General features: G+C 41.0%; 1 protein-coding gene across 3 annotated transcripts in view; it reads right to left on the reverse strand.

The window, feature by feature from the left end:
* The window catches only part of LOC135468616 (uncharacterized), a 33,363-nt gene extending 17,404 nt beyond the window's left edge, over window positions 1-15,959 (reverse strand). For all 3 annotated transcript variants that reach the window (XM_064746964.1, XM_064746963.1, XM_064746962.1), the window contains exons 1-8: window positions 14,805-15,959; window positions 12,886-12,970; window positions 8,855-9,024; window positions 6,667-6,771; window positions 6,441-6,513; window positions 5,394-5,450; window positions 4,433-4,540; window positions 3,177-3,620 (exon numbers count right to left, since the gene is read on the reverse strand). In XM_064746964.1, coding sequence (XP_064603034.1) covers window positions 3,177-3,620; window positions 4,433-4,540; window positions 5,394-5,450; window positions 6,441-6,513; window positions 6,667-6,771; window positions 8,855-9,024; window positions 12,886-12,970; window positions 14,805-15,668 — 1,906 coding nt within the window. In that variant the 5' untranslated portion in view covers window positions 15,669-15,959. The remainder of the gene's footprint in view (window positions 1-3,176; window positions 3,621-4,432; window positions 4,541-5,393; window positions 5,451-6,440; window positions 6,514-6,666; window positions 6,772-8,854; window positions 9,025-12,885; window positions 12,971-14,804) is intronic.
* Between the last annotated feature and the right edge of the window lie 258 nt (window positions 15,960-16,217).

Consider the following 16,217-nt stretch of genomic DNA (forward strand, 5'->3'; position numbering starts at 1 on the left):
ATTAATTTAAAATATAGGAAGCAGGATGGTAGCATTAAACCTAGTTTATAAACAAAAAGCCTGTCTGGGCAGGCCTGTTTTGGTTTGCACCAATCACCCTTGGCACAACAGCCTGGACAAAGCTGCGTTCCTGAAAGCTCAGTGAGGGTTGGGACAAGAACCTGGACAAAGCTGCATTCCTGATGGCTCAATGACCTTTGGGACAAAAGTCTGGACACAGCCGTATTCATGTTAGCTCAATGACCTTTGTGGCGCTATGATACATGATATGATAGTGGTGATAAGATACACGATATGGTAGTGGCGCTACGATACATGATATGATAGTGGCGTTAAGATAAACGATATGATAGTGGCGCTACGATACATGATATGATAGTGGCGTTAAGATACACGATATGATAGTGGCACTACGATACACGATATGGTAGTGGTGATAAGATACACGATATGATAGTGGCATTAAGATACCAGATATGGTAGTGGCACTACGATACACGATATGGTAGTGGCGTTATGATACATGATATTATAGTGGCGCTATGATACACGATATGATAGTGGCGCTATGATACATGATATTATAGTGGCGCTATGATACATGATATGATAGTGGCGCTATGATACATGATATTATAGAGGCGCTACGATACATGATATGATAGTGGTGCTATGATACACGATATGATAGTGGCGCTACGATACATGATATGATAGTGGCGCTAAGATACACGATATGATAGTGGCGCTATGATACACGATATGATAGTGGCGCTACGATACATGATACAATAGTGGCGATAAGATACACGATATGTTAGTGGCGCTACGAAACATGATACAATAGTGGCGATAAGATACATGATATGGTAGTGGCACTACGATAAACGATATGATAGTGGCGCTACGATACACGATATGGTAGTGGAGATAAGATACAATATATCGTAGTGGTGATAAAATACATCATTTTTATCAATAAAGTACAATAAGTTTTCTGTATACAGGGCTCGGCCAAAACATGCCAAAACACTTGAAGTAAAAAGATGTCTGATCCACTAAGTACGACGAAGTCCTGGTCAGGTCAAGGCAATAATAAACAAAAAGAAACAAAACACAAACTCATGTAAACTTGAGTTTTATCAGTGTTAATATATGATATAACTTTATTTATTATTTTAGAAATGAATTTTCTCCATAGCTTGTCAGTTTTACTCTTCAGGCCGTATCTACTCTGGTACAAACATATCAGGATGGTGCCATTTAAATGCGTGGCACGTTTGTAGTACTGCTTGTTTATTTGATGTGTCGCCTGTTGAGAATGCAAATATTTCCAAACTGTTGATTTATACTGAGCCCCAGTGGGAATTTCACGGTTAGGTCTGCCAGGAAATTTTTAGACATCTTTGATTGTTCGATGCCCTGTCCTCACATCTCTAGCTGTAAACATGACATCAGCTAAAAGTTTAAAAGTCTGCAATTTATTGAGGTGAACTTTACAACTTATGAGGTGAGTTTTGCATCATTTACTGAGAATAAATATACATTTTTTAAAACTGATCGGAATAAATACATATTTTAAAACTATCGTATCCTAGGGCACCAAATCGCGATACACTGATACAATGGCATATTGTTACATCCTAGACCTTACAGGCATCAATGGGGCACCTGGCAAAAGCCTGGCTATATGTCATTTTATTGACATCTAATGATCGATTCTCGGTTCATCATACTGACATCATATTAAAGGGTTAGTATGGGCTCCCGGAGTGTTGTCCACTGATTATCAACACCAAGCTCTAAAAACAGCGATGGCTAAGGGACATGAAATCTTCTCTATCCAAGACTAAAGACAGCGATGGCTAAGGGACATGAAGTCTTCTCTATCCTAGACTAAAGACAGCGATGGCTAAGGGACATGAAGTCTTCTCTATCCTAGACTAAAGACAGCGATGGCTAAGGGACATGAAGTCTTCTCTATCCAAGACTAAAGACAGCGATGGCTAAGGGACATGAAGTCTTCTCTATCCAAGACTAAAGACAGCGATGGCTAAGGGACATGAAGTCTTCTCTATCCAAGACTAAAGACAGCGATGGCTAAGGGACATGAAGCCTTCTCTATCCAAGACTAAAAACAGCGATGGCTAAGGGACATGAAGCCTTCTCTATCCAAGACTAAAGACAGCGATGGCTAAGGGACATGAAGTCTTCTCTATCCTAGACAAAAGACAGCGATGGCTAAGGGACATGAAGTCTTCTCTATCCTAGACTAAAGACAGCGATGGCTAAGGGGCATGAAGTCTTCTCTATCCTAGACTAAAGACAGCGATGGCTAAGGGATATGAAGTCTTCTCTATCCTAGACTAAAGACAGCGATGGCTAAGGGACATGAAGTCTTCTCTATCCTAGACTAAAGACAGCGATGGCTAAGGGGCATGAAGTCTTCTCTATCCTAGACTAAAGACAGCGATGGCTAAGGGACATGAAGTCTTCTCTATCCTAGACTAAAGACAGCGATGGCTAAGGGACATGAAGTCTTCTCTATCCAAGACTAAAGACAGCGATGGCTAAGGGAGATGAAATCTTCTCTATCCAAGACTAAAGACAGCGATGGCTAAGGGACATGAAGTCTTCTCTATCCTAGACTAAAGATAGCGATGGCTAAGGGACATGAAATCTTCTCTATCCAAGACTAAAGACAGCGATGGCTAAGGGACATGAAGTCTTCTCTATCCTAGACTAAAGACAGTGATGGCTAAGGGACATGAAGTCTTCTCTATCCTAGACTAAAGACAGCGATGGCTAAGGGACATGAAGTCTTCTCTATCCAAGACTAAAGACAGCGATGGCTAAGGGACATGAAGTCTTCCCTATCCAAGACTAAAGACAGCGATGGCTAAGGGACATGAAGTCTTCCCTATCCAAGACTAAAGACAACGATGGCTAAGGGATATGAAGCCTTCTCTATCCAAGACTAGGGCTTAAACATTGGTACGGTATCCTAATAAATGGAAGTCATGATTTAACCACAAACTCTAACCACTTAACAACAACCCCCATCAATTCCAATGCCACTTTTCACATGTGGAAACATGGGTATGTAATCCTGTGAAATCTACAATGGTGTAACTCAATCCACTGGGTATATACATGTACATAAACAATAAACTTACCTGCTGTCATGTCAGCGTCATCCACTTCCATATCAGTCTCTCCTTCTTCCTTCAGCAGTGGGTTGTCTCCCTTGTTCTGATCAACGTTATCCATTCTAATTGCAGTTTCACCCTTGCTTTCCACAGTTCCAGGCCGTTCTTCTTCAGCTCCAGACCCTTCCTCTTTAGCTCCAGCCCCTCCCTCTTTAGCTCCAGCCCCTCCCTCTTCAGCTCCAGTTCCTACACCCTCAGTTCTGCCCATTTCCTCCTCCACACTAGATTCTCCCTCTTTATTCCCACCAGGTGGCTTCCATTCCTTTTCGTCATCTTCTGTGTCAACATTCGTGCCTTTCTTCTTTTTTTTATTTTTCTTCCTTTTCTTCCTATTTGCTTCATGTTCATCAGTTGCTTCCTGAGCTGACACCACCTTAGATTTGATAGACTTGTCAAAGTCTAGTTTGTGTCCTGCAAATTTGAACATTTCTCATTAAGATTTTAATTCAGCAGTGTTCACACTGTGCGATTGTCGTAACAACCTGTCGAAATCAACCAGTCCAATGAAAATAGGAGATTTCATAAAACTGGTAAACTGATAACATGTGAATGACGCGAATGAAATGCAGCTTATTCTATTTTCATCTGACTAGATGAATTTGATGAGTCCATTTGACAAATCACAGTTTGTGAACACAGTTTTACAGGTAACACAAACATTAGTTGTCCTTTGTCTTAGCTCATGTTTATTCAACAGGCAGCATAATGCCCCATGTGGTGCAACAAACAGGCAGCATAATGCCCCATGTGGTACAACCAACAGGCAGCATAACGCCCCATGTGGTACAACATTTCTCCACTGACAATTATCACACTGTGTAGAAACCTCAATCTAAATATGTAAGTGCATCAGTTTTGACCAATCACACAGCAGAAGCTTCTTGCTTGCCTTCCTTGTAGCAGGCAGGTTTCAATGGCCACATATCTGTTGTTGTGTCCACCACAACCACGTGCCCTTAAATGTAGAACAGAATCAACAAACAGAAACACTGCAAATAGATGAAATGCCGATTTATTCTGATGTATTTTCGTCTGCTTAACATTCCATGCTGTCATGACAGTTCTGGTAAGCATGTCTGAGTGAAGTCCACAGGAATCTGAGCTTCAGTACAGCTCAGATAACTTCAACGAGGACCTAGCATGCTATCTGATTGGTCTTCCGAGTCATACGTCCAAACTAACCAACATTACCCACTATACATGTGGAAAGCTGTTTTACTTACTAGGGCTGCGTTGCTGCACTCCTTCAAAATAGTAGGGGTAAATACAGCCATCTTTGTCACCAGGGCTGAGTATTACATTGTTTGATGACAAGAAGAACTCCATTCCATCTGTCAGAAAGAAGAAGTGCATTCCACTTAACAGCATGCCAATCATCATACACAAATACATCATTCAAGCCACACGCCTTTCTGACTTTTTCACACAGAACTTCCACCTATCCTTCTTTTCTTACTTTTTTTACAGGCTTCCCACCTGTCCAACTTTTCCTACTGAAAAAACAGGAAAAGTAGGACAAGTGGAACGCCTGAAAAAGCAGGTAAGAGTAGCAGGCAGGTAAAAGTAAGACAGGTAGGATGCCTGGAAAAGAAGGACAGGTGGGAGTCCTGATCATTTCACCACCAGATGATATAAGCTGATTCAGAAGGCAGGTGAGAAGCATCACAATCTTTGAATGAATGACTCAATACATGTAGTTCTTAGGTTCACAGAATTTATTTAAACAGCAGGCTGAAGTACTTGCTGCTTACCTGGCTGAAAAGTTTGTAAAACTCTTAAATGTACAGGTGACGATACACCACAGTATTGACATAGAAAGGTTTAACCTTTGCCTTCTATATATAAGCCAGCTGTAACCATTATGCCTTGGAGCTGACCAGAAAAGCTCAACCTTTACCATATACTTGTGTATCCATGCTATCATAAATATGTAGGGGCAAAACTTAAAGGCCAGGAGTCAAATTGTTTGATTCTACAAGCCCTTCAGTGTGACCTTGATCTCAGTGAAAATCACACCTTACAGAAATCACACCTTACAGAAATCACACAACAAGGTGAGGTGAAGATATTTACAAAACATTTAAGTCAAATGAATAAAACTTACATATGTATGTTGTATGGTGGATTAACAAATCGCAATTGACTCTGTTGTTTTTCACAGGTGACATATTTTAACATATTTACCTCTGAGTGCTGTTTTCAAGTCCAGAAATATCAGCACTTCACAACTTTTACGCATGCCTGAAAGAAACAAGAATACCCAGAAAGTGTGCATGAATTAATACAGAAATGGTTACCTATATGGCTAATGATATTCAGATAGTCAAAGGAGAGAAAATGGCTAATGTAGCCATCTTGAATAATGGAATGAGAGATAAGAGCAAACCATCATCTCAACAGTGGCAAAGCACTACCAGGGTCAAACCATCATCTAAACAGTGGCAAAGCACTACCAGGGTCAAACCATCATCTCAACAGTGGCAAAGCACTACCAGGGTCAAACCATCATCTCAACAGTGGCAAAGCACTACCAGGGTCAAACCATCATCTCAACAATGGTAAAGCACTACCAGGGTCAGACCATCATCTCAACAGTGGCAAAGCACTACCAGGGTCAAACCATCATCTCAACAGTGGCAAAGCACTACCAGGGTCAAACCATCATCTCAACAATGGTAAAGCACTACCAGGTTTTGCAAGCAGCGCATGAATGGATGCATGTAACAGTACTATATAATGGAGAGCATGTTTTTAAGGAAAACGAAGAAAGATTTGCCAAACAAACTACAAAAAAACAAAAATTTTGTTGATGTTGTTGTTAATAATCTCATACTTTCTGTCAATGGTCAGAAATATTTGTGAGTGACGTATATCATGGATGGACATATGGACCACTGTGGGACCAGTATCTCCCCACTTCGGGCTCACCACAGCAGGTTCCTTAATCATTGGACTAATCTCTCTGAATCCACTGGGACAAAACCAGTAGTTTAAAGCCATTATACCTCAAGAAGAAAGCTGTTTTGTACTTCCATATGTGAGGCTACATTATATAGTCCACATTAATAAATAAAAACTAAACATTTCACATATCCTTGAAACCGCATTTTAGAAATGATGTCCACAAAGTGCATGTACATAAGCTGGAGCGAGAGAAGCTTAACAGTATGTAGTCTTTTCACTTCTGTGGCGGAGAAAAAAAATAAAAGAGAAAAAATATGATATGCCTACCACTGATAACTCCATCCATGCCTGGCTCCCCTGGGGCAAAGTGGATGTGATTACGGCTCATTCTACACAGGCCCTGAAATACAATCGTAGACCCCTGTATCAGTTATACATATACATGTAGTGTATATGACAATGATTGAAATTGATTGAAACTTGCAAGAAACATTATCAAATGCACTTAAACACTTGCTGGAGATGCGCAGACCTGTCCGCTACCATCACATACCTGTTTCTTAATTGACTCCCAGTTCTTCAGGTAAGTGCCATGAATTACCTGGGGGTAGTCGTCAGCATTCTCAATGGTGATCGGAGTCAAGGCCAGGCCCTCCACCTAAAATATGAGTGTTCGAAAAACCTGCTGTGAAATGATATTGCATGTACATGTATATCCCCTTGAAGAGTTATGTCCCCTAACCATAACTTTCGACGCTTTCCCCGAGTGACGCAAGTTACACGTAGTAACTAGCGCCTCCTGTGATACTATGTGGCCAGCCTCAACTACCCTGATTGTTACTTAAGTAACTAAGCCATACTGTGACAAATGTCATTTCATAGTTATAAGTTGACTTGCGTACCTTTTGATTTAGCCTGCATGGCACTACAACAATGCTCGGCATCATGCAGACTCAGTAGGGAAGCCCATACTCTCCCAAATGACCACTGTGACTCACAAAGAATGAACTCCCACTTGCTCACCTGAACACACCTCCCATCACTATCAGTATTAATTTCTGTAGGGCAGTGGGTGTATCCACTGTTTTCTGTGGCCTGGGGACCGAGGACACCTGCTGGTTTGTACAGCCTAGTGGTGAATGGTCTGATCAGGTGACACAGTGGCAGATAGTTTTCCTCGCGAGTAACTGCGGCCAAAGGAGCAGGCTTCCCTCATGTACATGAACATGAAATGACCTTCACCTGCTCCACAATTTTGTTGGTCAAGTGTCTGGATGAAGGAGGGTGTTACACCTGAAGTGAATGGCTTTGGCACATCTTTGTACAACACATGTTACACCTGAAGTGAATGGCCTTGGCACACCTTTGTACAACACGTGTTATACCTGTACTGAATGGCCTTGACACACTTTTGTACAACACGTGTTACACCTGAAGTGAATGGCCTTGACACACTTTTGTACAACACATGTTATACTTGAAGTGAATGGCCATTTCACACCTTTGTACAACATGTGTTATACCTGAAATGAATGGCCATTTCCCACTTTTGTACAACATGTGTTACACCTGAAGTGGAAGGCCTTGGCACATTTTTGTACAACATGTAGAAGGCCTTGGCACATTTTTGTACAACATGTGTTATACCTGAAATGAATGGCCATTTCACACTTTTGTACAACACTTTTTCTACCTGAAGTGAATGGCCTTGGCACACCTTTCTACAACACGTGTTATACCTGTACTGAACAGCCTTGACGTACTTTTGTACAACACTTTTTATACCTGAAGTGAATTGGTCTTGGCATACCGTTGGACAACACTCTTTATACCTGAAGTGAATGGCCTTGGCACACCTTTGTACAACATGTGTTATACCTGAAGTGAATGGCCTTGTCACACTTTGTACAACACGTGTTATACCTGTACTGAATGGCCTTGTCACACTTTGTACAACACGTGTTATACCTGTACTGAATGGCCTTGGCACACTTTGTACAACACGTGTTATACCTGTACTGAATGGCTTTGGCACACTTTTGTACAACACGTGTTATACCTGTACTGAATGGCCTTGGCACACTTTTGTACAACACGTGTTATACCTGTACTGAATGGCCTTGGCACACTTTTGTACAACACGTGTTATACCTGTACTGAATGGCCTTGGCACACTTTTGTACAACACGTGTTATACCTGTACTGAATGGCCTTGGCACACTTTTGTACAACACGTGTTATACCTGTACTGAATGATCTCTAATGCATTATGTGATGTATCTGTGCAGCAATGTATTTTTTTCTCTCTACTGCGCAGCAAACATTTGAGAGACAGCTGATGCATGGTGGGAAAAAATGTTCCAAACACTCATGTTGAAATAGACTTAAAAAAAATTACACCAACGGAGATTTTTGTAAAAGGACAGCAATGTCTCTGATAGTAACTGTTTTAGAGCTGCTTAGAAAAATAAAAATAGTCAATGGGTTCTTAAATGCAAGGCAACAACAATTAGTGAAATTGTAGTTTTTAAATACAGAGTTTCAGGTTAAACATGTGACCAGTTCTTTGTTCATTTACATTAGATTTTCCATGATTGAGTTCACAATTTCAACCCAAGAGGTTGGCATATTTCTCCACCAGGTGGCGCGAGCTTCTACAGATGACGTAACATGTGTAATGTGCCATGGAGGCTGGCTGTAGAGAAGTTGCATACATCTGGGTAATGGAGCTCTGGTTATACCTGTACTGAATGGCCTTGGTTAGCTCGGATCATCAGCTTGCCACTCTGCTTGTCTTTCTCAAGTGCAAACCGCTGTTTGTCATTCTCAGCAACAACCTTTTGTACTTCAGGGATTGCAAAACCTCTAAACCTTGGAAGTCTTAAGATGTCATCCACATACAGGAATCCTCCTAAAACACCGCAAACATGTAGTAAACAGAAATGTATGATGACCACTACTCTTACTCTTGCACACCTTGCCTTATGTACATACCATATACCTGATGCTCACTTGTACTATGCACACCTTGCTTTATGTACATACCATATACCTGATGCTCACTTGTACTATGCACACCTTGCTTTATGTACACACCATACAACTGACTGCTCATTTGTACTATGCACACCTTGCCTTATGTACATAGCATATACCTGATGCTCACTTGTACTATGCACACCTTGCTTTATGTACACACCATACAACTGACTGCTCATTTGTACTATGCACACCTTGCCTTATGTACATACCATATACCTGATGCTCACTTGTACTATGCACACCTTGCTTTATGTACATACCATATCCCTGACTGCTCACTTGTACTATGCACACCTTGCTTTATGTATGTACCCATATACCTGACTGCTCACTTGTACTATGCACACCTTGCTTTAGGTACATACCATGCAACTGACTGCTCACTTGGACTATCCACACCTTGCTTTATGTACGTTCCATACAACTGATGCTCACTTGTACTATGCACACCTTGCTTTATGTACATACCATACACCTGATGCTCATTTGTACTATGCACACCTTGCTTTATGTACATACCATACACCTGATGCTCACTTGTACTATGCACACCTTGCTTTATGTACATACCATACACCTGACTGCTCACTTGTACTATGCACACCTTGCTTTATGTACGTTCCATACACCTGATGCTCACTTGTACTATGCACACCTTGCTTTATGTACATACCATACACCTGACTGCTCACTTGTACTATGCACACCTTGCTTTATGTACGTACCATACACCTGATGCTCACTTGTACTATGCACACCTTGCTTTATGTACATACCATACACCTGACTGCTCACTTTTACTATGCACACCTTGCTTTATGTACATACCATATACCTGACTGCTCACTTGTACTATGCACACCTTGCTTTATGTACATAACATACACCTGATGCTCACTTGTACTATGCACACCTTGCTTTATGTACATACCATACACCTGATGCTCACTTGTACTATGCACACCTTGCTTTATGTACATTCCATACACCTGATGCTCACTTGTACTATGCACACCTTGCTTTATGTATGTACCATGTCCCTGACTGCTCACTTGTACTATGCACACCTTGCTTTATGTATGTACCATGCACCTGACTGCTTATTTGTACTATGCACACCTTGCTTTATGCACGTACCATACACCTGACTGCTCACTTGTGCTATGTACACCTTGCTTTATGCACGTACCATACAACTGACTGCTCACTTGTACTTTGCACACCTTGCTTTAGGTACATACCATGCAACTGACTGCTCACTTGGACTATCCACACCTTGCTTTATGTACATACCATACACCTGACTGCTCACTTGTACTATGCACACCTTGCTTTATGTACATACCATACACCTGATGCTCACTTGTACTATGCACACATTGCTTTATGTACATACCATACACCTGATGCTCACTTGTACTATGCACACCTTCCTTTATGTACGTTCCATACACCTGATGCTCACTTGTACTATGCACACCTTGCTTTATGTATGTACCATATACCTGACTGCTCACTTGTACTATGCACACTTTGCTTTATGTATGTACCATGCACCTGACTGCTTACTTGTACTATGCACACCTTGCTTTATGCACGTACCATACACCTGACTGCTCACTTGTGCTATGTACACCTTGCTTTATGCATGTACCATACAACTGACTGCTCACTTGTACTATGCACACCTTCCTTTATGTACATACCATACAACTGACTGCTCACTTGAACTATGCACACCTTGCTTTATGTACCTCCCATACACCTGATGCTCACTTGTACTATGCACACCTTGCTTTATGTACGTCCCATACACCTGATGCTAACTTGTACTATGCACACCTTGCTTTATGTACCTCCCATACACCTGATGCTCACTTGTACTATGCACACCTTGCTTTATGTACATACCATACACCTGACAGCTCATTTGTACTATGCACACCTTGCTTTATGTACGTTCCATACACCTGACTGCTTACTTGTACTATGCACACCTTGCTTTATGTACATACCATACACCTGATGCTCACTTGTACTATGCACACTTTGCTTTATGTACATACCATACACCTGATGCTCACTTGTACTATGCACACCTTGCTTTATGTACATACCATACACCTGATGCTCACTTGTACTATGCACACCTTGCTTTATGTACATACCATACAACTGATGCTCACTTGTACTATGCACACCTTGCTTTATGTACATACCATACACCTGATGCTCACTTGTACTATGCACACCTTGCTTTATGTACATACCATACACCTGATGCTCACTTGTACTATGCACACCTTGCTTTATGTACATACCATACACCTGATGCTCACTATGCACACCTAGTTCTGTTGCTTGCATACATGTTCTTCAAAAGTGAAAACAATTTGGCTATAATGCCAACCATTGGGTTTATGACATGACTTTAGCCAATAGACCATTATGTTCAACATACATGTAGTAAGAAATAAAAACACTATGGGTGCCAACGAACGGATGGGCACTGCTGTATCACTGTGTATTGGATCCACAGTACAACTTGGCCAACTGATCCTTGTGTAACTAAGAAATGAGCACACTGTGGGCACTGGTGTACGACTTGGCCAACTGACCCTTATCTAAATGTAAGAAATGGGCAAACAATGGGCACCACTGTACCACTTGGTCAACTGACCCTTATGTAACTGTAAAAAATGGGAACACCATGGTCACCACTGTACCACTTGGCCAACTCACCATTCTGTAGCTGTAAGAAATGGGCATACAATGGGCACCACTGTACCACTTGGCCAACTCACCCTTCTGTAGCTGTAAGAAATGGGCATACAATGGGCACCACTGTACCCCTTGGTCAAATGACCCTTCTGTAACTGTAAGAAATAGCCACACTAAAGGTACCAAAGTACAATCTGAACAACTGACCTTTCTGTGACTGTAAGAAATGGGTACACTGTGGGCACCACTGTACCACTTGGCCAACTGACCCTTGTATAACTGTTAGAAACGGGCACAATATGGGCACCACTGTACCACTTGGCCAACTGACCCTTGTATAACTGTTCGAAATGGGCACACTATGGGCACCTCTATACCCCTTGGCCAACTGAGCATTGTGTAACTAAGAATTTGGCACACTGTGGGCACTGCTGTACGACTTGGCCAACTGACCCTTTTGTAACTGTAAGAAATGGGCAAACTATGGGTATAACTGTACCACTTGGCCAGTTGACCCTTCTGTAACTGGAAGAAATTGCCATATAATGGGTACAACTGTACCACGTGGCCAATTGACCCTTCTGTGACCGTATGAAATGGGCACACTACTGGGCACGACTGTACCATTTGGTCAACTGACCCTTATGTAACTGTAAGAAATTGCCAAGCTGTGCGCACCACAGTACCACTTGGCCAACTGAACCTTCTGTAACTGTAAGAAATGGGTACACTGTGGGCACCACAGTACCACTTGGTCAACTGACCCTTCTGTAACTGTAAGAAATGGCCACACTGTGGGCACCACAGTACCACTTGCTCAACTGACCCTTATGTAACTGTAAGAAATGGGAACACTATGGTCACCACTGTACCACTTGGCCAACTCACCCTTCTGTGACCGTATGAAATAGGTACATTATGGTCACCACTGTACCACTTGGCCAACTCACCCTTGTGTAACTGTAAGAAGCATGCACCCTATGGGCATCACTGTATGACATGACATTACCTGGTAAAAATTTAAAGCCCTGGTTTCCTGCAGCATGCCTCAGGATCCATGCCAGTGATTTTGACAGATAAATCAGGTCATTATTCTGCAAATACAACATACTCAGTAAACAGCAATATCAGCATCCGTATGTCCCAATAATGACAAGAAACTGAAAGATATAAAATGTCAGCTCATTTTGTTTTTATCATTTTAACATAAGAAAGGCTAAACTTATTATACTGTTATATAATAATATAATATTTGCCTCACTGGACAAGCAGTTACAGGGAGGACATAAACAGTAAACCAAATTCAAGAATCTATCAAAAACATTGGAAAGTCAGTTGCAATAACATGCGAAACAGGTAAGACAATTGCTTTTGTGGGGTCGATTCCACAAAGCAATTTTTTTGGCTCTACAATACTTAGTTTTTGGTTCTTGAAGTAGAATTTTGGACGGATTTGTCTTCAGCTAATACAAATGAGGGTGACAAAATCTTAATTTCTGAAGCGGAAAAAACAAGCTTTATGATTGTATTTCAGCTTTTGACTTCAGTCAGGAATTGACCTTGGTACGGTACTTTTTAAAGCTAGTCTTGCTAACATTTTTGAAAAAAAAAAATGAAGAGAAAAGAATTAATAATAAATAACAAATTACTGAGAGGATTAAAGACTACCTTTATCTGAGCAATGGATTTGGCCACTGTTGAATATTTATACATTTGTCACAGACATATTTTTTATGTTTAGTTTTCTCTTTGTAGAAAAAAGGGCACTATAAAAATAGTTCCATAGGTATAGCTGATAATTAATTGAACTATGGATGTAGTTAGTATGACTACATACATCTGGTCACAAAGTAAGGGCTACTGTGGAATAATAAATCAGTCCATTATTTCTTCTTTTTTTCTACTGACTTCAGACTTTTTTTCAACAATTTATATGCACATCAATTGATGGAAGCAGACATAAAAAAGACAGTCAAAATAAGATATGTATATGTAAATTCTAACTTTTAAATAGTACCTGTGCATGGAGTTTAAAACATTATACCTCCATACTTTTCAGCTGATAAATAAATAAATATTTGCCATGGTGTCTTCTGCTTTGAATTTGTAATACGCTAGTAAACAGCTGGTTTGTATATAATAATAATAATAACGTCTTTATTTCAAGAGATAAAATACAATGCGTATGCTCAGTCAACACTGGGTTGATCTAGCCTGAGGCCCTCAGACACAATATGTTACATTAGATATGCGTTGGAAAACATGGTAGTTTGGAAATGGTGTCAAGTATGATGCACATACACGCCAGTTCTTGAATCTCCGTCAGCTCCTGAAGGTTTGCCGAAGAGGCTATAAATGGTGGAGCACTGGGGTAAACGATGGAGTTGATAGTTTTTGAACATTTCCACCAAAGGTGGTATTCGTACAGAATTCAAGCCCTTTAATACATGGAGATTAGGACAAATATGTGTCTAGTGCAAGCAGGTGTGATAACAATCGAGAAACAAACGTTTTTTGTTGCTGTTTTGTGATTTCTTGCCAACCGTGTTCCGCGCCTGTCTATATATCTATATATATATATATATATATATATATATATATATATATATTTATTAGTGTGTGACTAACTTATAAAGGGTAATAACTTCGAGTGCCTGTGTTTTCAGTTTTCCTTGAAATCTGATCTAGGCTAGGTATCGTTAATCTGTACATAATATGTGTAGAAAGAGACATTTATCTTGTCAAAGAATACATTTGTATATAAAAAGATAACAGGCAAAGATAATACCTAATGTTGGCTGTAAAACTATGCTTCTTCCAGTTGGCTAAATATTTCCAATCAGCTTTTCTGATGACATTAGTATACAGAATATATATATATATATAATATATAAAATAAAAAGAAACTGAAAATGATGACTGGCTTACGTCTGATCCCCTGGAATGTGATGGGTAGGGACCAGCTCTTTGTGGACCACTGCCATCTCCATGCCAGTTTCCACCTCTGTCGTAGTTACCATCTCCTCTTTGTGAGTCATAGCTCCGAGACCCTCTACTTCTGCCACCTGAATTATCATGGTAGCCTCTGCCACCAGAGTTATCATGGTAACCTCTGCCACGTGAATTATCCTGGTAGCCTCTGTCTCGTGAATTATCACGATAGCCTCTGCCACCTGAATTATCACGATAGCCTCTGCCACCTGAATTATCCTGGTACCCTCTGCCACCAGAATTATCACGGTAGCCTCTGCCACCTGAATTATAACGATAGCCTTTGCCACCTGAATTATCATGGTAGCCTCTGTCTCGTGAATTATCCTGGTAGCCTCTGTCTCGTGAATTATCACGATAGCCTCTGCCACCTGAATTATCACGATAGCCTCTGCCACCTGAATTATCCTGGTAGCCTCTGCCACCTGAATTATAACGATAGCCTTTGCCACCTGAATTATCATGGTAGCCTCTGTCTCGTGAATTATCATGGTTGCCTCTGCCACGTGAATTATCGTGAGCTTGTTGGGGCTTACATTCTGGCATTTGTTGATGTCCCTGTGAAGATGTGTTATGATGAGTGACATGCCTGTCTTCTTGTCTCCTATCTCCCTGGACTGACACAGTCTTCGCTGATCCACTACTTGAACTGTCAGCCATTTTAAGTCTCAAACTTCTTCCTTTATCAGAAAATGTCCAGAATGAATGCCAGCCTGCAAAGTTCCCAGAAAAAAATCTTGACAATTCCAGCGGTGCGCCTCTCACAGAAACACTTCCAACAATGCAGGCGATCGACTGCATAAAAAAAAGACTCCACAAAGAATACCGACGCAATTCTAGCACAGTAGCTTAAAGCCCATGTAAAGTTTTGCACTACAGTAATGCTTAAAATACGCCACGTTGCAAATGTGAAATTGTCACAGCACAAACTGTTAAACTTATCTCTATTACTTCTCAATTCACCAGCATCCCATACAGTAACCGTTGTGGTACAACCAGCTGACACTAATGACTGACCAGGACTTTCTTTCAGAACGCCTGAACAGATGACCTGCTGAGAGTTTCGCCACTATCACAAGCGGTGACTTTCATGGGCGAACAAAATGGCGTCATGGACGTTTCACCACTCCCCACGTACCTGTTTGCTTTCACTTTCCATGTTCCAAGATTTCACGAGTGCTCGTCACGGTGACAAGCTGCAGTCATTTTTCTCTTAATAACAAAAGAGTAGTCAAGGGGAACAACTCTTTGATTATATTAACCATACCGCCCCATCTACGCGTGTTTATACCGCAATGACCCCAAAATATTTACTTATTTATTTGACGGGTGTTTTACGCTGTGCTCAAG

This window comes from Liolophura sinensis, chromosome 6 (genome assembly GCF_032854445.1).
Source record: "Liolophura sinensis isolate JHLJ2023 chromosome 6, CUHK_Ljap_v2, whole genome shotgun sequence".
NCBI classification, from domain to species: Eukaryota; Metazoa; Mollusca; class Polyplacophora; order Chitonida; family Chitonidae; genus Liolophura; species Liolophura sinensis.